General features: G+C 44.5%; 1 protein-coding gene across 2 annotated transcripts in view; it reads left to right on the top strand.

Annotated features, from left to right (window-relative positions):
• The window catches only part of zmat5 (zinc finger, matrin-type 5), a 32024-nt gene extending 11367 nt beyond the window's left edge, over positions 1-20657 (top strand). For both annotated transcript variants that reach the window (XM_084325517.1, XM_084325516.1), the window contains 3 exons: positions 10899-10979; positions 12501-12606; positions 18977-20657. In XM_084325517.1, coding sequence (XP_084181643.1) covers positions 10899-10979; positions 12501-12606; positions 18977-19124 — 335 coding nt within the window. In that variant the 3' untranslated portion in view covers positions 19125-20657. The remainder of the gene's footprint in view (positions 1-10898; positions 10980-12500; positions 12607-18976) is intronic.
• The last annotated feature ends 2761 nt before the right edge of the window (positions 20658-23418 follow it).

The following is a 23418-nucleotide window of genomic DNA, read 5'->3' as shown; positions in this document are numbered from 1 at the left end:
GACGCTCAAACGGGCCCAGGACCAGTTGGAGGTCCCAACTCGGAGACAGAGAACGTTCCACAGGCTTGAGACGCCAAGCGCCAAGCAGGAGAGGGCCCGCGGTAACCACGGAACAGGCCACAGCGGGGCCACCAAGAGCTGAATCAGGGCCGGGAACCACACAGCTGAGCCCCGGCCCGGCGCGACCAGGATCAAAGTCCCGCGCTCCTGGCGTACCCCCCCCCAACAGCTGACCGATCGGGTGTATGGGGGGAATGCGTACAGAATCCCGGGCGGCCACGGAATCGGTCCCAGACCTGGCTGACTATGTCTGGACGTAGTCCCCACTTGTCAGAGTGAGGACCGCCCGCGACATCACATCTGCACCCACATTCTCCCTGCCAGGGATGTGGAGAGCCCTCAGGCTGCGCAGATGGAGAAACACCCATAGCCAGAGCTCGACCGGTGCAGACTGGGGGAGCGCACTCCTCCCTGTCTGTCAATATACGACGCTGACGTCGTGTTGTCCGTCCTGATCAAAACATGCTTGCCCACCACAAGGTGGCTGAGCCGTTTGAGGACCAGAAGGACTGCCTTCAATGCCAACACATTGAATGTAGTGCAGACCGGGCAGCATCGTCTTGCCAGCTGCCCCCTACTGCGTTGGCCCGACACGTCCCCCCCCCATCCCGTGAGGGAGGCGTCGGTGAAGACTGTGACGTGTGACAGCCTGCTGCCCACAGGGACCCCGCTTGTGAGGGCCCCAGGCCCTCCCCAGAGGACGAGGTCCCCCAGTACTGACATGGGAACCTTCAGCCGCTTCCACTTGTCTCTCACGGGTCCATTTCCATACTGGAGAAACCACCTCTGTATCCTCCTCATGAAGAGGAGGCCAAGAGGGACCACAGAGTGAGCAGATGTCATCATACCGACGGAACCTCCCGAGTGCGCCGAGAACATTCACTCGCCGCCGCTCTGAGAGGGATGCCCATATAGACCTTGAGCTTAGAAATAAGCCCAAGTACTCCACCCGTTGACTGGGAAGAGGAGTACTCTACTTCCAGTCTACAGCAAAACCCAGGCTGGTGAGGAATTCCACCACCTGCCTGGTATGAGACCTGGCGATCTTCTCTGACAACTGCCGCTGGTCCGCTAGGAATCGTAGACAGGTGGCCCGGTCCCTCCCGCTGTGCGTTGTCAACCCCGGTCTTGCCAACCGCGCGAGCAGGGTGTCTCGTGGAGCCGGGATATCGCACCCTGACTCTACCAACGAGGCAATCGCACCCAAGGGGGGGACCCCGCTGAGCATCTTCCCGGCATGGACTGCTGAGGATAGCCTGCTCTGCAGCTGGACATGCAAGGCGTGTGGTCCCCACACTGCCCGATAGGGTGGGTCCCTACACACCGTAGCCCTGTAGTGATATTACTACCACCCAAACCATGCGTGCCTGACTGACCACCGCCGGTCTTCCGGTTGGGGGAGCCACTAACGTGATACCCGGCCTGGCGAGGGCGTGGCTGGGGGAACTCACGCTGCGACCTCCTGGGCCTCGAGTTCCCCCGCTGACAACCTTTTTCGTCGACAGACACAACACCAGGCTCACCAAACACAGACGCAGAACGTGTGGTGTGTGAGCCGCTTGACAGCACAGCATTCTCACAGGCAGTCCCAGGCCTAGCTAGCAACTGGGTGTCAGCCCCTGTCCCCATGAGAAGCGAAACGTGGGGCCGCTTGTGCTTCACTGGAAGCACGCGGCCTGCAGCCAAAGGGAACAAATCAGAGCCCTGTGTCCCGTAGCGTAGCGGGGGGGAGTAACCGGAGAGCGTTCTAGACACAGCTAGACGGCAGCGTTTTTTTAGGGCGTGCTCATCTAATGTAGCCGATCCCTCGGGCCGCCGAGGCTGTCGGCCTTGTGATCACCTGTTTTCTTTGTGTCCAGGGTATCTCAGGCGGGGGAAACATGCCTGCTGGCCGTGCTCTCACCTCTGGCTACGCGGCGTGGGGCAGCGTGGAGCCCAGGTCAAATACCGTCCGCGCCTCCGTGGACAGACCAAGGTCCGCCCGCGGAGGGGGGAGCCCTGAGGAGGAGACCCCTCAAGGGGAGATTGCTCCAACCAAAAATGCCTGTGAACAACCGTTGACAGCATCCTAGCCCTCCCTGCAGTTATAGCTTGCGGCTAGGTCAAAAAGCTGAATAACCTCAAAACCTTGCGCAATGTTTTTGACGTCGGCTGGCCCTAAGGCCCCACCACTGACACCATTTTTTACAGAAAAACAGCAAATTGAGCAATGTTGCCAGTCGCTGCTAATTCTGTACCGCGGCGGTATAGGCTTCATCAGCCCACCTGCCGGGCCGACTTGCCTCATGGCGTCGGCCGGGCGGGACACCGTTCCACCATGTCAGGGCAAAGGACTGATGCCACCTGCTTCACTAAGCACGGAACACCAGTGGTGGCTGCAGACCAAAGTCTACTACTAGTGAAGCACTGCCTCACTAGTAGGCATGCAACAACCTCCACTGCGGTGTGCACCCATGAAGGGATAAATGAATGAATGAACGAAAACTCTAACACTTTGATCGCCGGGGTTAAATTCATAATTTACCATCCCTCGCCAGCCCTATTTAACATGGAGAAGTTCCCCTTCTTTGCAGGGCTATAACTTTTAAAATGTTATTGCTAAATTGACATTACTATGGCCCATTCAATGTCCTATATCTATTGTTCAGGGTGTAGCAACGTTATACTTTTTCATTCACATATTCATACTAAAATACGGTCTAAAGTATAAGTATAAGTGTTTTTATCGTTTTCTGCAGCTTTCTCCAGAACTTGATTTATAGCCCTAAATGCATTATATTGATGATCAAATACAGTTTGGTAGGAATCTGTGCGAGATAAAAAATGTCAAATGGACGTACTTCTAGAAGTTACTACGTATGATCTGATGATGACCGGATGGGGGGGGGGGTCGTTTATAATTCCGTGGGCAACGTTATATCATTCATCTAGTGTGGGTGATATGATCATTATAGCAGTTAGTATCGAAGACATTAGAAAATAACGCTGAAACTCACCGTAGCTTCCTCTCGCCGTTGGGAGATGAGCGTGGAACAGAATTTTTTCTATTATGGGATGTCGAAATATCCGATCCATTTCCAGGTTGTATAATAGTATATACGTCCAAATCATGTTGTTTATCGAGTTATTGGTAACGGATCACTATCCGTTGTGATCAGCTCGAGTCCTGGGACTATTAGCGAGTGATCGGACCGAATTGAAATGAGCACCAGCTTCCACTTCCTGTTTCTTCCCTGGGCGATCCGCCGGTCGGCCACCAGATGGCGCTCCTGAACCGTTAGAGTTGAGAGGGGCTCACCAGTACATCTCATGTCTCCGGGGGAGAAATATGATTTCGATCACAGATTTTTGAAATATTGATATCAAAGACGCTGTCCAGCGTCTTCGGCAGAATAAGCATGGCGGGGAAAGACGTGTTTCAGCGTCAACGGTGATTAAACTGTTAACATATTGCAGAATGGGCTAGCCCAATACACACAATTGTTAAGGGGATGCAGACCAGAGAAAATGTTAGTCCTGTCCACACCAGGGACCCCCATTTTCAATTCATAGATTCACAAAAAGCACACCTGCCCTGAGCCTCAGCCCATCCACCCACGTAAATGGTAAACAAGCACCCGTTAAACCCCCAACATTAGACACCGATTGACCATCAGCATGAATGGTTAAGAGGAGGGAAGACGGTAAAGACAGCCCTCGGCAGGGAACAAGGGGAACGGCGCCCCAACATTGTAGCATTAGCAGCATTAGCTGCGCGCTAGGATACTTGGAAAACATCCAAAAGAGAGTCATGTTTTCCCAAATATGCACGTGACTAAAATAAAAGGCAGACTTTCCAGGTTCAGACTGTGCTCACTGCTCAGGGGACCGTAACTCATTGGACGCCAGTCCAGGCACGTTGGAACTTTAAATCGGCAGGGGGTGCGGCCTTTCTGAGATTTTCTTCCCCAGAACGCCGTGAGAGGAACTTTTGTTGTTTAGAATGGCTTTGAAATAAGTTATTTCTAATGACCCTTTAACTGAAAATGACGTGAGACGTGAGGCAAACGAGAAGAACATAATAATTGTTTTATTTTGACTTTTCAAGCCTGAAGAAATAAAAACAAACAAACCTCACTTGAACTTCTGAATACCTCACTTGGCTCCATCTCCAAGTCTGTATGACAAATTTCTATATATGGGTTAGCTTCAATGTTAGATTGAATGCATCTCCTACAACGACTCTGTCACGCCAAAATTAAGACGTTACACAGCTGATACCAATTGTATTATCAATGCACGGCTAAGTGTTTTATATTACATCGGTCTGCGACCCGATGGTTGGGGACCTCTGCTCCGTTATGCACACGTTTATAGACTTTCGGAGTGCGTATATTATTCAATGAGACTGCCAGCCAGCTTTTGCTCGACGGAGAAATACAATTTCAATTGTGACGAGAGAAGATCATCTCCCGATTCAGATACAATTGAACACAAACTGTTCCAAAGATATTAATGTTTTGCGGCAAATTTTCACCCCGCAATGGATTTTGGTGCGTCTATGAACACTATGAATTGAAAATGGGGGACCCTGATGTAAACAAGACAAACTTCTTTCTCTGGTCTGCATACCCTTAATTGTGTGTATTGAGCCATACTGTATTGTACCCATTCTGCAATCTGTTAAATAAAGTTTTCATTCATTCATTCTCATCTCCTCTCTCATCTGTGCGTCTCCTCTCCCACACCCGAGACAGGGAGCACTGTCAGCCAGTGGCCACTCCCCTCAGACGCAACTGTAGTATTTCACACAGCGAGGAAAATAATAGTCGGGCAATCTAACAAGAATTAACATGTCGTCAGCTTGTGACTGCAACTTGTTCCTGTTTGCGGACGACTCAGCCCTGCTGGTCTCTGACAAGAACAAGTTACAGGTTGAAAAAACCCTCAGCTTGGAACTAGGCAAAATCTGCATATGGCTCGCCGATAACAAACTATCATTACACATGGGCAAAACAGAGTCCATTCTCTTTGGTTCAAATAACAAACTCAGCAAGACCGATCGCTTCTCAGTTACAGTGGGTGACAATATTGTCACAAGGAAAGATGAAATTACCTACCTTTGTTCCATCCTAGAGGCTAATCTTTCCTGTGACAAAATGGCATCCAATGTAATAAAAAAAGTCAACCAACAAACTCGATTCTTGTACCGGATCTCCTCTCTGGTAAACAAGAATACCCTGAAGACTCTGGCAGGAGCACTCATTCAAGGGTACTACGACTATGCTTGCACCTCATGGTACCAAAGCACCTCAAAGGCACTAAAAACCAAATTACAAACATCTCAAAACAGACTACTGCTTGACCTGACTCCTATAGAACCCACCTCACCCCTGCCCACTTTGACAACCTAGGATGGCTTAGAGTAGACGACAGAGTACAGCAACTTGCAATGGGCCTGGTCTACAAGATACACTACACGACCAAGGTACCCATGTACATGTCAAAATACTTCCCAAAGGTCAGTGAATACCATGATCACAACACCAGAGGGAGCTCCACAAATCATGTTAAACCCAGATTCGGCTCAAACAAGGGACTAAACACGTTTCGCAATTATGCCACATCAATGTGGAACGCCTTACCCAAAGCTGTAAAGGAATGTGAATCACTACCCACTTTCAAAAACACTCTCAAAGAACACCTACGGGAGACTGCAATTCAAAACTGGCCCCTACAAATGTCCTAACCCAGTTGTACAGTAAATGACCAAGTATGGCTTTGTCAGTATTCCAATGTACAGTGTACAGTGTCCCCCACCCACCCCCTACTCAACCCCCCCCCCCCCCCACATCCAATGTACAGTCCACCCCCCCACCTACCCAACCTCCCCCAATGTACAGTTTCTACGTCAAATGTATATACACTTTTTCTGGACACTTTTTGTATCACAAACAGTACTGTATTTGCAAATCTGGTATGTCATAAATGTATAGATGTAGCAGTACTGTCTATCTGTATGTCGTGTGTGTCATATATGTTATGATGAATTGAAAATGGGGGACCCTGATGTAAACAAGACGAAAGTCTTTCTCTGGTCTGCATCCCCTTAACAATTGTATGTATTGAGCTGTACTGTACTGTACCCATTCTGCAATCTGTTAAACTTTTCAATCAATCAATCAATCAAACGTATTTACAAGTGTGTCAGTGTAATGGTGAAGTCAAGTGCTTTGAGCAGGATAAACTTATAACTTATATTATAGTTACAGCAGGGTTTCCGTTAGAAGAAATTGTTGCCGGCCTCAGTGTCCGGTAGATTTCAATCTACCGGTCAAATGAGAGAAATTCCGGTCAGAGTTTATTGAGCTTAAAAACAATTGATAGGCAAAAGAATGACAACAAAACAAAAGAATGACACACTCCCTTATTCAATAACAATGCACTCTTAATTGAAAAACGTCCTATAAGATTCCCTATATGGGAAGAGCAAGGCATACACTCATTAGAGGATGTTTTTAACAGCCAGGGTTTTTGTAGTTATGGAGAAATATGCACAAAGTTGAATCTCACCGAGTCCACATGGCTTTTTTACATACAGTTACGGCTATGTTTGAAGTCTCACGGTGTTCCATTAGACATACCAGTTGAACACCACAGATACCACAAATTCTTCTATGAAAGAGAGACATCGAGAGGTTTTGTATCAGGTTTTTATTATCAATTACTAACGTCCTCGTATGAAACCCTCCAACTAGACTCTGTCTGGAGGAGGGATATACCAGACCTGGAAAGTGACTTTGATTGGCAAGGAGCATGGGCAAATGTCCGTCTTACATCAAGGAACCCGGACCATCAACAAATCAATCTTAACTATATTCACAGGACATACTTGACTCCTATAAGACTGAACAGAATGGGTCTTAAACAAGACTCAAAATGCTCCCAATGTACAAATGGAGACGAAGGGACATTTATGCACATGTATTGGGACTGCCCACCAGTTAAGGCATTCTGGAAAGATGTGACCCATCAATTATCAAAACTTGTATCTTGGAATATACCAGTACACCCCTCTGTATTACTATTGAATGATGTTTTTGAGTTTGCAGTAAATCCACAGCTAAAGAGATTGGTTTTATCGGGTATCACAGTAGCTAAAAAACTGATCGCATCACGCTGGTTTCAACCGGAAAAATTTTGCCGGAAGGTTTGGTTTCTTACATATCTTGATGTGATTTATCAAGAAATATCTACAGCAAGAATTCTGGGTCTCAACGAATCCAAAATGTCAATGTGGTTAGAAGTGGTGGAGAGAATAAAAGCTAGCTTATAATGGTAGTGTCTGGTTAGGAGTGAGGGATAATGGAGGTACTATCCAAGGAGGGGTCCGGGAGGGGGGGGGTTCGAGCTGGAGCATATGTGTGTAGGGTTTTAGATAATAGGTATTAGGGGTATATCCTGTATAAGACATTGGTATAATTGGTAATTTCGTTGGATATACACTATACGGTAAAATATTATTATATACTTTTTTGTTTGTTTTCTGTTTCTGTACTTGCATGTCATTTTAGCCACCTTAATTGTTAGTTTCATTTTGCATTGTGTGTCGAGTACTGACTTTTAATAATTTTGTTTTGCAATAATAAAAAAAAAAGAAAAAAGAATGACATCATCAAGGCATGTAGATTTATAATATTTTTACTTAAAACTAGGCTACTTTTGCGTATAAAGTCATTATATTCCAAATAAAATAAGTCCCGAGACTCGTGCTGCTGCCGACATTAAATCAAATAGGTGTCTGTCGGCAGTCGCCCGACATTAATAAACAACAGTCTGTTTTAATCACATTTATATGAGCTAACGAATTCCGTTATATTGGACATTTGTATTAATTATATCAAGCGAAGAACCGAGAAATTTGGCAGAGAGAGACGGCAACATTATCGTGGGTTTGCGTGACGACTCTCTCTCCACCTCCCAATGACTTATTTGCGAGAGTATGACGATGCAGAGCAGCAGATTCAGCTGTTATTGGCTCTTTTCTGGGGACCGCACAGCAGCGCCCCCCACCCAACATTGAATTGAAAATGGCTGAATTGGAGTACTGCTGGAGTACTGCATTGTGCTGCTGCTGCTCCGGCTCTGCAGCTTCACAAAAGTTTGCACACCCAGCACTAAGCTCTCGCTGACAACGTCGTTGTCATTATTAGAAGCAACAATGAAACAAATGTAATGATTGTTTCGTTCATCGCATAGGCTATTTAATTTTAGCCTATTTTAATACAATTCAAATAATCAAATTGTGCTTAGACTCAGGGAATTATTTTCACCGGACATTAAGACCGGAGAGATTAAATATGTCGGACTTCAACAGATTTTGCCGGTCAAATACCGGTAATTACCGGCTAACGGAAACGCTGAGTTACAGTATATAAAAATACAGTTTTTACTTTTGTGCAGTAACTGAAGCTGCCACTAGAGGGGGTGCTGCCGCTCCCTCCGCACCCCCTGTTCCAACGTGCCTGCGCCAGTCACGATGATAGTCGGGTTAACTCGCCATCGCTTGAGCGCCAATCACGAGTATAGTCGGGTTTTAATCGTTATTTCTTTTATTAGCGATATCCATTCATTTTCATCCATCCAGCTTGATGTTATCGTTGGGAATGGGTCTGAGCTCGCAAAAGGGCAAATACCGCCCCCTACGCCTTCCGGCTGGTATTACACTCTACTGGGAATGGTATCGTTTATTTTCTGGGACGATCCAAGCCGTGCGGGCGTGGTTTAAATACTCAGGCGAGGTAACCTGATTTCAACGATAGATCTGCGAGGCTGCCCCCCCCCCCCCCCCCCTCATATGCAATGCTGTTGAACGTGGCACTAGAGCTGCCGCGGTATTGATATTTTCCTTACCGCACAAATTTGCGAAATATTTCCTACCGCCGCGGTTATTACCGCACAGTGCGCACACAAAAAAAAAAAACTCTGTTTGTCTCCGTGTGGGGATGCAGGCGGGGCCGCTTGTGTACACTGAAAGCTCCGTGGGCATGTCCGAGGGCTTGCAGCAAGCCAGAGTTTAACACAGTTTCAATCAATCAATAACAACATTAACCAGACTCTCGTGTCTATTGTGCTAAAGCTAACGTTACCTCATTGTGTCTATTCTACCAAGCAACCCGGGTTTAACGTTACCTCTCGTGTATATCTGCTGACGTTAGTATTAGGCTAATAACAACAAACTTAACACATCAGCGATCTTGTTGTGACACTAAACTTTCCGCTCTGTGGTAAATTGGGTTGATGTCGGTTTTGTTTCATCAATAAATGAGGCCGAATACACAGTGAATCCATCCTTTTCTGTTTATTACACTTGGTGCTGTCGCAAACAAATCCTGAATGAAATACATCCTTAGCGAGGCAGTAAAGATGGCGGCTTTCTGTTTTTGTTCAGAGACTGCAATGTGTGACGCGTCTCTCTTCTGACCAATCAGTGGTCTGCAATGTTTCACATGACTTTTCTGGTACCACTTCTACCCAATAGGGTCGCTTGGAACCGAGTAGGGTATATCTGCAGAGCCGCAAGTCCAACGTCTGGGCGCTACTTTATTATTATTAAAAAAATCAGCGGTGATGCGGTATTCAGCCCAACTCTGCGGTGGGCGTGATGCAACAGCGATACCGCGGTAATGCGGTTATCGCGGCAGCTCTACGTGGCACGGACCTCCGCGCCCAGTACTTCAAATGGCGATCAGATAATTGGATTATTTCTTTTGCATTACATCAGATACAAGGTAAGAACACTATATAAATTTGATCGTTGATCTGATATGTATTTCTACCCCGATCAACGCTGTATCTGTGTGTGTATGCGTGGCTGTTTTCCGTTGGGTGCAGGAGGTGGGGGGGGGGGGGGGGGGGGGCGCGCCGCGCCGCGCTACGAGGGCCATTTCATGGATGCACGAGGAAGGATAATAATGATGATCTAGCGTTGATTTCAGGAAGATTCGATAATCAGCCGAAAGATTACAACGTGTTTTGTGTATTCCACTAAAGGGCTATTATCGCGTCTTTCTCTGGAATTACTAGAAATCACAAACTATACTCAATATTCGAAACGGTATAAAACGGAAATGTACAGATGAAAAAAACAATCCGTTTTGTACGTTGACTGCAAGCAACTCACTGATAATCGACGGGTGTATTAGACCCATAGCCATAATTTAAGATATATTTTAAGCACTCGCAAATCTCCCAGTCCTCCCATTGATTAAAGCGGTGGCGCTCTAGCGCCCTCTCGCGCACTTAAGCGATGGCGTCCAATGAGTTAAGCATAAGCCGATCATTTGAGCAAGTTGGATAGGGTCCAAAGTTCCAATCTAGCATCAATCTTGGGAATTAGATTTGATTCAAATGAAATAATTCAATATATATTTTTTTTTTATATTTCTTTTTGATCAGATGTTCTGGTTGGTCTATTTGATGACATTTAATTATATCTGAGGAGTGATTTTGAAATAGATGTCTTGTTACAAAGTGTTGACACGCTGATATAAGACCTAAGAGGCGTATCTATATGTTGTGGATTTTCCAGTTGCCACAGTCTGGGGACCCCTGATTCAGACAATAGACAAATGTATATTGTGTATATCTTGCACAAAAAAGTGAATATTGTACATTTAGTTATGGCTGGCAGGTATACCGAATATGAAGGTATACCGTTATGGATCCATCCAAAGGTTTGGATCTTTACTATACTGTCATCCATAATGTATACAAATGGTCAAATATATGTAAAATATATACGTTTACTGTATATTTCGAAGTTACTCTAAATTATTTTTCTTGTGTGTTCCTATCAGGAAACTGTGGTTTTGGCCCCAGCTGCAGGTTCTCCCACATGTCGGAGGAGGATATGGAGAGTCTGAAGAGGCAGATGGAAGGTAGGTAATACTAGTAGCGACCAGACGGTGGTGCTGTCTGCCACGTTACACAGGCGGCTGAACAACCTGTGTTCTTCTTTTTGGACCCCTAGCCCTATTTCTTACTTACCAATGATGTTGTTGATTGGACTGATCCTTTCTCAACACAATCCATGCTGTTACCCATGCTAGCTCCAGCTAGTTAGTCACAAACCAAAGCAAAGTCAATGGGGTCAAGCTCCTGTCTGAACAAACTGACTGAGACTCACTGAAATGTACTCCATAGTGCACACAAAGTAGATTTCACATCCCTGACAGACTGTCACATTAGATTAGATTCAAATGTATTGTCATTATACAGCACAAGTACACTACAAGGAAGAAGTTTGGCATCAAACCAGAGTGCAAATGTAGCAGTAAAGTGCAACATCCATGACAGTCACATCCCTGACAGTCAACTTCTCTGACAGTCAACTTCTCTGACAGTCAACTTCCCTGACAGACAGTCAACTTCCCTGACAGACAGTCACATCCCTGACAGTCAACATATCTGACAGAGTCAACTTCCCTTTACTTGATATTTCATTACTTGATATTTCATTACTTGATATTTCATTACTTGATATATAACAACCCACTGATAATAATGGAGGTTCCTGTTCTACTGCCCCCCCCCCACTTATTTCTGTCCTGTTCTATTTGCTCCAGTCATTCTCCCATCAACAATCACCTATATTTCAAAAGCACTGACTGCAGACAAGAACACAGCTTGTAAACCAATGAGCTTCAATTGAAACACTGTCCAGGAATGAGCATTGTAGCATATTTGACTCAGTTCTTTATTGGTATGTCGTCAACAACGCATACTGCAGCCCAGGTTATCAACACAACAGCAGATGTTCAGTGTAAGATACCATTATGTATCACCACTGTCACATACACTCACGTTTTAGAAGTTCAGGGTAAAATATCAAAGAAGTCATTTATTCACATTCTATTCATCCACCGTTTGTGCATGTGGATTTTTATTCTAACACTTACCAGAGATGTGCTTATCATTTAAAATCGAATGCTTACCAGAGATTTGCTCATCATTTAAAATCTAACTTACCAGAGATTTGCTTATCATTCGAAATGTAGTGCTTACCAGATATGTGCTCATCGTTTAAAATGTAGTGCTTACCAGTTTAGAGATGTGTTTATAATTTTTTCATTTAGCATAAAAATGTACTAATGAACTAACAGTCTCTGCCAACTAAAACCAAACAGACCGATTACGCAACTATATAAGAGGGCCTGTAATCCTGTATATCTCATTGTCAATTTGTGCCCCATATCTCAGTGCTGCATATTGTACTTTCCTAGACTAGTGCTGCTGCATTCCATGTTAATCAGGGAAAGAGATTAATTCACAATGTATGGTGTGAAAAAGAAAACCTGATAGGGATCTTCAGACACAAGTCATAGTTGTCAAGGTGAGTATGTTAATTGGAGCTGTATTCAAAGCCATGGCTGATTTTCTTTTTTTCTTTTTCTTTTTAGATGAAAATCGGCGCGGAGATGAGCCTGGCAGGAGCTCCTCAGAGTGCAGAGTGGAGGAGTGGCTCTGCAGGAGAGAGAAGAGGAGATCTGTTCTCTGCAGTGGAGGGTACGGCTGTTCATTAAGATATGTCCTCTGCAGTGGAGGCTGTTCTTTAAGATATGTCCTCTGCAGTGGAGGGTACTGTTATTTAAGATCTGTCCTCTGCAGTGGAGGGTACTGTTATTTAAGATCTGTCCTCTGCAGTGGAGGCTGTTCATTAAGATCTGTCCATTAAGATCTGTCCTCTGCAGTGGAGGCTGTTCTTTAAGATATGTCCTCTGCAGTGAAGGCTGTTCTTTAAGATCTGTCCTCTGCAGTGGAGGCTGTTCTTTAAGATCTGTCCTCTGCAGTGGAGGGTACTGTTCTTTAAGATCTGTCCTCTGCAGTGGAGGCTGTTCTTTAAGATCTGTCCTCTGCCGTGGAGGGTACTGTTCTTTAAGATCTGTCCTCTGCAGTGGAGGCTGTTCTTTAAGATCTGTCCTCTGCAGTGGAGGGTACTGTTCTTTAAGATCTGTCCTCTGCAGTGGAGGCTGTTCATTAAGATCTGTCCTCTGCAGTGGAGGCTGTTCTTTAAGATCTGTCCTCTGCCGTGGAGGCTGTTCTTTAAGATCTGTCCTCTGCAGTGGAGGGTACTGTTCATTAAGATCTGTCCTCTGCAGTGGAGGCTGTTCTTTAAGATCTGTCCTCTGCAGTGAAGGCTGTTCTTTAAGATCTGTCCTCTGCAGTGGAGGGTACTGTTCTTTAAGATCTGTCCTCTGCCGTGGAGGGTACTGTTCTTTAAGATCTGTCCTCTGCAGTGGAGGCTGTTCTTTAAGATCTGTCCTCTGCAGTGGATGGTACTGTTCTTTAAGATCTGTCCTCTGCAGTGGAGGTTACTGTTCATTAAGATCTGTCCTCTGCAGTGGAGGGTACTGTTCATTAAGATCTGTCCTCTGCAGTGGAGGTTACTGTTCTTTAAGATCTGTCCTCTGCAGTGGAGGCTGTTCATTAAGATCTGTCCTCTGCAGTGGAGGCTGTTCTTTAAGATCTGTCCTCTGCAGTGGAGGCTGTTCTTTAAGATCTGTCCTCTGCAGTGGAGGCTGTTCATTAAGATCTGTCCTCTGCAGTGGAGGCTGTTCTTTAAGATCTGTCCTCTGCAGTGGAGGCTGTTCTTTAAGATCTGTCCTCTGCAGTGGAGGTTACTGTTCATTAAGATCTGTCCTCTGCAGTGGAGGTTACTGTTCATTAAGATCTGTCCTCTGCAGTGGAGGCTGTTCTTTAAGATCTGTCCCCTGCAGTGGAGGCTGTTCATTAAGATCTGTCCTCTGCAGTGGATGTTACTGTTCATTAAGATCTGTCCTCTGCAGTGGAGGTTACTGTTCATTAAGATCTGTCCTCTGCAGTGGAGGCTGTACTTTAAGATCTGTCCCCTGCAGTGGAGGCTGTTCTTTAAGATCTGTCCCCTGCAGTGGAGGCTGTTCATTAAGATCTGTCCCCTGCAGTGGAGGCTGTTCTTTAAGATCTGTCCCCTGCAGTGGAGGGTGCGGCTGTTCTTTACGCCTTCAGCGTAAGAGTCATGGCTGGTATTGGTAGTACATACAGTCTACACTGCTCCTTACCAGTAGCTCTTACTGGACTTTCCGGTTACATACTGGTTTGTAAAACATTACTTTGTCTTGGCTGTAAGTAATGATGCATCATAAAAGCAGTCTCAAGAGTGACAGATCTGTTATTATGAAACCAGGCCCTGATGTATTATTATTATTATTTAGGGAGTAATACAACATGTTAGAAAGAAGCCCACGCTGTACTCAGGCTTACACGTTCACGAGAATGTGCTTCAAAGATCAATAGACAATAAACTGGATGACATCCGAGCAAGGATTCAATATCAAAGAGACGTTAGGGACTGCAATGTCCTTTGCTTCACCGAAACATGGCTGACGCCGGAGGTTCCAGATCACGCGATTCAACCAGCGGATCACTTCTTTATCCATAGAAAGGATCGGTCATCATCAGAGTCCGGTAAACAACGTGGAGGAGGTATTGCCTTCATGTTTAACAAAAATTGGAGTGATCCAACGAACGTGAAGGAATTATCCAACCACTGCTCCCCAGAACTGGAATATATAACCATCAAGTGTCGTCCTTTCTTCCTCCCGAGGGAGTTAACGGCGATCGTCCTGATCGGAGTGTATATTCCACCGCAAGCCAGCAACAACAAGGTTGCGCTCTCCAGACTACACGACGAGGTAAATAGAATACAAGTGGCTAACGTTAACGCCGCCATTTTAGTACTGGGAGATTTCAATAGCGCCAATCTGAGAAAGGTATTGCCCGACTTCTATCAGCATGTGACTTGCAACACCAGAGGCGGTAACATCCTAGATCACTGTTACACGCAATTTAAAGGTGGCTACAAGGCTCATTCTGATAGTGGCTTCGGTAAGTCAGATCACGCATCAATTTTTCTTTCACCAAAGTATAGACAGAGAATTAAAAGTACTCCCGTAGTCTCGCGAGAGGTGCAGAAATGGGATGTGACGTCAGAGGATACGATCCGGTCAGTGTTTCACAACACAGACTGGAATGTGTTCCGCGACACAGATAACATTAATGCCTACACGGAGACAGTACTGGACTATGTTTGTACTAGGGTGAAAGAAACAATCCCCACTACCAAAATGAAAGTTTACCCAAATCAAAAACCCTGGGTAGACAAATCCGTCCGTGAAGCTCTGAGAGAGCGCACCAAAGCATACAACGACGGCCTAGAGGCAGGCAACATGAATGACCACAAGGTGGCGCGATACAACGTAAGGAGGACTGTGTCAGAGGCCAAACGACGCTACAGGGATAAAATTGAACTCCAGTTTGAACAAGCTGACTCTAGAGCTATGTGGCAGGGGCTCAAAACGATGACAGACTACAAAGGCGCCTCCCTCAAACTGAACAGTGACATCTCCTTAGCAAATGACCTCAATACCTTCTATGCGAGGTTTGATGCTGGTAATAACAACACCAGCTCACAAGCCTCGGCAATGGGGGGGGGGGGGGGTCGGCTGCTGATGGAGGCGCAGTGTTCAGGGTAACAGAGCATGAGGTGAGGCGGACCTTTAAAAAAGTGAATATCAGGAAGGCAGCAGGTCCAGACGGCATCCCCGGCCGCGTCCTAAAAGTCTGTGCCGACCAACTGGCCCCAGTATTCACTGACATATTTAACCTGTCCTTAGAACAGGCTGTCATCCCCACCTGCCTGAAGAAGTCCACTATTATCCCTGTACCCAAAAAATCCAAGCCTGCTTGCCTCAACGACTACCGCCCTGTAGCTCTCACCTCCATAGCCATGAAGTGCTTCGAGAAGCTAGTAAAGGGCTACATCTGCTCCTCCCTCCCCATCAACATGGACCCCCTGCAATTTGCATACCGCCCCAACAGGTCCACGGAGGACGCCATATCCCATGTGCTGCACACAGCAGCATCACACCTGGACAAGAGGCAGGGGAACTATGTGAGAATGCTATTCATCGACTACAGCTCGGCATTCAATACCATAGTCCCCTCCATACTCATAGCCAAGCTCAGGGACCTGGGCTTGGGCTATGACCTCTGCCAGTGGGTCTTGGACTTCCTGACTGGCAGACCCCAGGTGGTGAGAGCAGGCAACTGCACCTCCTCATCCATCACCCTCAACATAGGGGCCCCCCAGGGCTGTGTTCTGAGTCCCCTCCTCTACTCCCTGTACACACGACTGTGTGGCTCAGCGGAGTAGCAATACAATCGTCAAATTTGCTGACGACACAGTGGTGGTGGGCCTGATCTCTGCCAACGACGAGAGGGCCTACCTGGAAGAGGTCAAGGTCCTGGCGGGATGGTGCCAGGAAAACAGCCTCTCCCTGAACGTCAGCAAAACAAAGGAGATGATTGTGGACTTCAGGAGGTCGGGGGTCAAGGACTACAGCCCCCTCAGCATCGACGGGGCACCGGTTGAGAGAGTCAACAGCTTCAAGTACCTCGGAGCCTACATATCCGAGGACTTGACATGGACCACACACATTAACAGTGTGGTGAAGAAGGCACGACAACGCCTCTACTTCCTCAGGCGCCTAAGGAAGTTCCAAGTCAGCCAGAAGATCCTTAAGAACTTCTACTCATGTACAATAGAGAGCATCTTGACCGGCAACATCACCTCCTGGTTTGGGAATAGCACTGCAAAAGACCAAAGCAGACTACAAAGAGTGACACGTTCAGCCGAACGCACAATTGGAGGGGGGCTCCCCACCCTCCAGAACATTTACTACAAGCGTTGCAAGGGCAAGGCTAAGAGAATCATTAAAGACTCCAGTCACCCGAACAACTGCCTCTTCGAACTGCTGCGGTCAGGCAAGCGATACAGGAGTCTCAAGGCGAGCACAGAAAGACTCAGAAGTAGCTTCTATCCCCAGGCCATCAGGCTGCTAAACGAACAATGAATGAACACTACACAACAACAACCACCAAACGCACATAGCACACACATCCACACGCACACACTCACTTTAAACAAACACACTGTAGCACCCACTCCACACACTTTATAGCACACACCCACTTTAAACAAACACACTGTAGCACCCACTCCCCACACTTTATATTTATGGATGAAGGATTGCACTACAACTCGTACACCTTACTGTAAATTGTACCTAAAATTGTACCTCATCCCATTTCTGCTTTGCACTAGATAGTACTGTACATTAGTACACTGCATAGTATTGTGTATTGTATATTATATGGTAACTCAGAACATTGTACATATGTCTATACCGAACACTGTGACCTCATTTTCTTCTTCTAAATTCATGCTATATTATGTTATTATGTTATTTGATACTATCTTGTCTAGCACAGTCTCTGGAGCGTAACAGTAAGAAGCATTTTGTATGAAAGTATTCTGTACTTCTGTATGACAACTATTAAAGAACTTGAACTTGAACTTGAACAAAGAGTTTGGATCAAAGTAATGTCGTCCGGCGGCTCAGCCAGGAAATTAATGGAGTGCAAAATTATAAAAACTTAGAATACATATTCAATAATGGGTAGAGCACCACTTTCTGGAAGATGAAAAGCTTCTAACCTAGAGCACGTATAACTTACATTTCTGAGTTTGTTCATTTTCAGTGGCCATTGATTTTGTGAACCTCCACCAAAGGGAAGTTGGGGCTTGTTTTACGGCTTGATACATTTTGCAGTTACTCTCAATGTGCAGTTCCTGACTCAAAATGACAAAATACTGCGACCAATATCACCATTGCCACTCTCACTCCACCCTACACAACACTGGTAAGCATGACTTATGAATATTCGAACCACGCAGCCCTTTGACTGCACCATTCACAATTTCCAGAGAGTAAGCTCACAAACTCAATGGCTACAGGCAAACACAGAATGTAAGTTATACCTGTCCTAACCTTTTCCTCTTCCAGCAACTCAGCATGTTATTGAATTTGTATTTTAAGTTTTAGTTTTGCTTTCATTCCGTGCTCCGTTAAATGTCCTTGTTGAGCTGCCTGGTGAGATTCCGGTGATGACGCTCTCTCCCCACAAGATTTTGAAGCATGTTCTCTGTGAATATGCAGGCATGAGGCTTGTTGTAGTGCCCCGTACATATATACATTTCCAAAAGAATGCCTGTTGTTCCCCTTTAATTCTTTTGAACAAATGTTTTTTTATTTACCCTTTTTTAACGTAAAACTAGACACACAATACATTCCCCATTAATTCTGAATGTTAGTTATGATTTCAGCATTTCAGATTTTCACCTGTGAGTCATGGCCAGTGGTTAGCTGGGATGCACCAATACTGATTCTGAATAATAAACTTTAATCAGATCAGACCACTGAGCTGACGCATTACTCTCACTGAAGAGCATAGAGTTGGTCCATTAGTTCTGGATCATTGGACATACATTAATGTGATATAACCCATTTCTCGTGCTCAGTGAAGTGGAACATCTATCTATGAGTAAAAAGGCAGATAGTCAAATCACTTAAATGTCTTTACATATTAAAGATTGCCACTCAAAAAACTGTTTTATCTATAGTTAACTCCTCTTGGAGGCATTCACTGTACCTCTTCAGAATCCGAGCTGTCTGTATGATGAAATTAATCAGGCGAACCTATCATGGTGGCTATTGTCCAGCTGGCCACACTGTCTTCCAGGAAAGGCGAACTGCTGAAACTGGCATTATAGGTTGATATATCTAGTGATCTATGCACGAAAAAACAAGATAGTTATAACAAGATTGTGTAGCTAAGAAGTGTTGTGTTTGGGTGATTTTCCTTTTTGCCACGCTTGTGTTTTATAATTATTCTAGGATAGTACTATAGGAATGCACCTTGTATCATCGCATCCTTTTTAATACTCTGTCCTCTGAATGTGGACTTCTCTTCTCATCTCCTCATCTCCTCCGCACAGAGTTGTAGAAGAGAAGGAGGACGACGAGGAGGACCAGACCAGAGGAGACGTCCCTCCGCAGCTCCTCTCCATCCCTGACCTCCCCCCCTCCCTCCTGCCCCCTCCCCCGGGCGGCTGGAGACTCAGACTCAACACTGACTGGGGTTGAAGGAGGTCTCCTGCCCCGCCTCGCAGCCCACGCCCTCAGGATTACAGCAAAGACAGTATGGACAAGCATATCAAAAGGCAGCTGGTGGATCCTGACCACAGGTCCTCTCATGAATACAGTACCGGAGTATGGGTTGGGCTGACGAAGGGCATTTAGCTTAGTCTGACTTTGGAGTCATGCGTGAGTAAGGTGGCCACAGAGCAGGTGTGTAAACCTGCATTAGATGAACTTGTAACTTGAACTGTAATCGCAAGCGCTGTTAGAATGTTTTGTCAGTCTGAGAAATCTTTGTGGTTGGCTGGATCTGTTGGATGGATCTGTTTGAAAGTCAGAGATTCATTATTATTGGGTCAGTTCCATTTAGGTATTGTATTGTACATGCTGGCTCACTGGCACACCTAAATGGAACAGAGCCACTGTGTTTGCCCTGCTATGACACCTCAAAATGGAAACTGAAAAGGATATATTACAAAGAGATTTTTTCATGTTTACATATTGATTAACACATTGGGCACAGGGCATTGTGCCCATCTTATACCACTCTCTGCCAGCACTGTAAGCCTATGGAGATGTTTACCTTCTTTGCAGGGCTATAACTTTTTAAATTGTATTGCTATATTGACATTACTATGGCCCATTCAACATCGATTATCTATTGTTCAGGATGTGGGACAGTTATATTTTTTCATTCATACATTGTTGTGTTACTAACGTCGAGAATATAAGTGCCGGTATGTTTTTAATCTTTTCTGCTGTAATTCCAAAAACAGTAGTTATAGGCCCTGAAGCATATATAGATTATCGATTGGCGTTTCTTTCCCATACATACTATATTAAAAAATTCAAATGTATATGATTGGTATACATTATGCTTCATCATGCATGAAGGAAAGGGGGGGGGGGTCGTTTATAATTCCTTGATCGTCAGTAACGGCTTTATTTACTATGGCTTGATACGTTGATCAGATGGTTTGCAGTGAAATGAATAAACAATCGGGCTGAAAATAACGTTACTGTCCTCTTACCGTTCGCCGATGAGACTGGAGGAGAAAGATCCCAATTATTTGACGCCAATCTCCTACATCCATTTCCGGTTTGTATGGCGCAATAAACGCCGAAATCATATCGATTATTGCGTTATGGCAGCGATCCACTATGCACTATAGTGTTTGTCTGTAGTCCCGTAGCAAGCTATTACTGCCGGAGGAATTTCCTCTACGCACTAATCACAACATCCGGTTTTGAGAGTGTAACTCGCCCGACCATCCACCAGGTGGCGGTATTGAGGCGTTGCAGTCTCATTCGCCTCCGCTGCAGCACCGGAGGCTGGCTGGATAAATTATGAATGCCATGGCAAAACATTTTATATTGATGTACAGCGTTGTTGGCGTTCAACGCATGGCGGGCAATAGCGCTGTACAGCGTTTTTGGCGCCCAATGTGTTAAACTTTCTCAGGAAATGGAAATAACATTGGAATTCTTAATTTTGTTGGTTGCATTTGTACATTTTTTACTTGAAATTAAATGTTTTAAGAACAACTTTGGTAACAGAAGCTCTCGAAATGTATTGTATATGTTCAAGAGTGGGAAAAAATTATAAATGTGGTGAATGCTGGTGCCAGTCAGGTTGCTATTTTATAGATTTTCATATTCATTCATCTTTATTTAAACTCGAATGGCAACTGAGGTTTCCCTCATTTAGTCATGTCGAGTGTACATAAAGAAATAAGCATAAAAAGGCATAAAATCACACAGCATATAAAATCATAACAATTAAGGTGAGACAAAAGTAAGGATAACAAATCAATTAAAATACATACAACTTGATTGACAATGGTTGGAGATCAAGGTTTTAAATTCTGCAACAGAGTATGTATATGATCAGTTTTTATTTCAAATTGGTATTATAATTAATTAATAATTGGTATTATTAAATATAAGCAGCCCCTGAAAGTGGTCATAACTTACAATGCCCTAGACTGAATATATATATATAATATAATATCCACTTGAAATACAACATGTAGAATATAACTTTGATAACAAAAGGTGTTTTCTTCAGACATACTGCAATACAACGTTTTAGAGAACCTTTCTGAAATGCGGTCAGGATGTTCTTTCTCCAAACAGGATTCTTTAGCAGGAAGCAGCCATTCATCAGTCTGTCTTTGATACAAGATACTTTAATGGCACACAACGATGGTTGGTGGTAATTGCTTTCGGTACAGCATGTTAAATAGCACTGGGACATCAACATCAGACATCAAACGCCCCCCTCCCACCTGTACATTGGATTATCGACGAAACCTTACTTGGTCCCAAGAAGAGGGTCTTGTGTATTATTGGGTTAGGACATTTACTGTACATTGGAGGGGGTTGGGTTAGGACATTTACAGGGGCCAGTTTCTAATTGCAGTCTCCCGTAGGTGCTCTTTGAGAGTGGTTTTGAAAGTGGGTAGTGATTCACATTCCTTTACAGCTGTGGGTATGTCGTTCCACATTGATGTGGGATAATTGCGAAACGTGTTTAGTCCCTTGTTTGAGCCGAATCTGGGTTTAACATGATTTGTGGAGCTCCCTCTGGTGGTTGTGGTATTCACTGACCTTTGGGAAGTATTTTGACATGTAGTTTCAAGTTTTCAAGTTTCTTTAATAGTTGTCATACAGAAGTACAGAATACTTTTATACAAAATGCTTCTTACTGTTACGCTCCAGAGACTGTGCTAGACAAGATAAGTATGTATCAATAACATAGTATAGCATGTAAATTAGTAGAAAATGAGGTCACAGTGTTCAGTATAGACATATGTACAATGTTCGATGCAGAATAGACGTAACTGAGTTACCATATAATATACAATACTATGCAGTGTACTAATATACAATACTATATAGTGCAAAGCATAAATGGGATGAGGTACAATTTACAGTAAGGTGTACGAGTTGTAGTGCAATCCTTTATCAATAAATATAAAGTGTGGGGAGTGGGTGCTACAGTGTGTTTGTTTAAAGTGAGTGTGTGCTATAAAGTGTGGGGAGTGGGTGCTACAGTGTGTTTGTTTAAAGTGAGTGTGTGCGTGTGGATGTGTGTGCTATGTGCGTTTGATGGTTGTTGTGTAGTGTTCATTGTTCGTTGAGCAGCCTGATGGCCTGGGGATAGAAGCTTCTTCTGAGTCTTTCTGTGCTCGCCTTGAGACTCCGGTATCGCTTGCCTGACCGCAGCAGTTCAAAGAGGCAGCACATGTACATGGGTACCTTAGTCATGTATCTTGTAGACCAGGCCCATTGCAAGTTGCTGTACTCTGTTGTCTACTCTAAGCCATCCTAGGTTGTCAAAGTGGGCAGGGGTGAGGTGGGTTCTTGGAGTAGGGTCAAGCAGTAGTCTGACCAGTTTGTTTTGTGATGTTTGTAATTTTGTTTTTAGCGCCTTTGAGGTGCTTTGGTACCATGAGGAGGTGCAAGCATAGTCGTAGTACCCTTGAATGAGTCCTCCTGCCAGAGTCTTCAGGGTATTCCTGTTTACCAGAGAGGAGATCCGGTACAAGAATCTAGTTTGTTGGTTGACTTTTTTTTATTACATTGGATGCCATTTTGTCACAGGAAAGATTTTCCTCTAGGATGGAACCTAGGTATGTAATTTCATCTTTCCTTGTAACAATGTCACCCACTGTAACTGAGAAGCCGTCGGTCTTGCTGAGTTTATTTGAACCGAAGAGAATGGACAATGTTTTACCCAGGTGTAGGGCTGGGCGATTAATCGATTTCTTCGATTAATTTTAATTAATGATTTAGGACGATTTTGAACATTTTTAATCAATTTTCAAAATAAAATTAAGATATTTTTTTAAAGTCACATATAAAAAGTGATGTTTGGTGAAAGTTAGATTTGCACTTTATTAATTCCAATAGGGAAATTAATTCTTGTTTGATGATCAAGAGGCACCTTTTATTTGTTTTAAGTGAAGTTTGGTGAAAAAGCAAGTTATTGCACTATTAATCCCACATCTTTGTTTGATCAAGAGTAACCTTTTATATATATATATAAATCATTTTTTAAAGTGAAGATTGGTGAAAGTTAGGTTTGCACTTCAATCCTAATAGGGAAATTCATCTTGGTTTGATAATTTTTGTGTGTGAAATAAAAACAGGTTATCTGAATGATTTCCTTGGCGGATAAAACGGAGATTTTATTTTTAGGCCATATCACCCAGCCCTACCCAGGTGTAATGATAGTTTGTTATCAGTGAGCCAGGTGCAGATTTTGCCTAGTTCAGAGCTGAGGGTTTTTTCAACC

The sequence above is a fragment of the Notolepis coatsorum genome, assembly GCF_963971535.1.
Source record: "Notolepis coatsorum genome assembly, chromosome: 11".
Classification (NCBI taxonomy): Eukaryota; Metazoa; Chordata; class Actinopteri; order Aulopiformes; family Paralepididae; genus Notolepis; species Notolepis coatsorum.
This window is presented reverse-complemented; position numbering and strand designations above follow the sequence as displayed.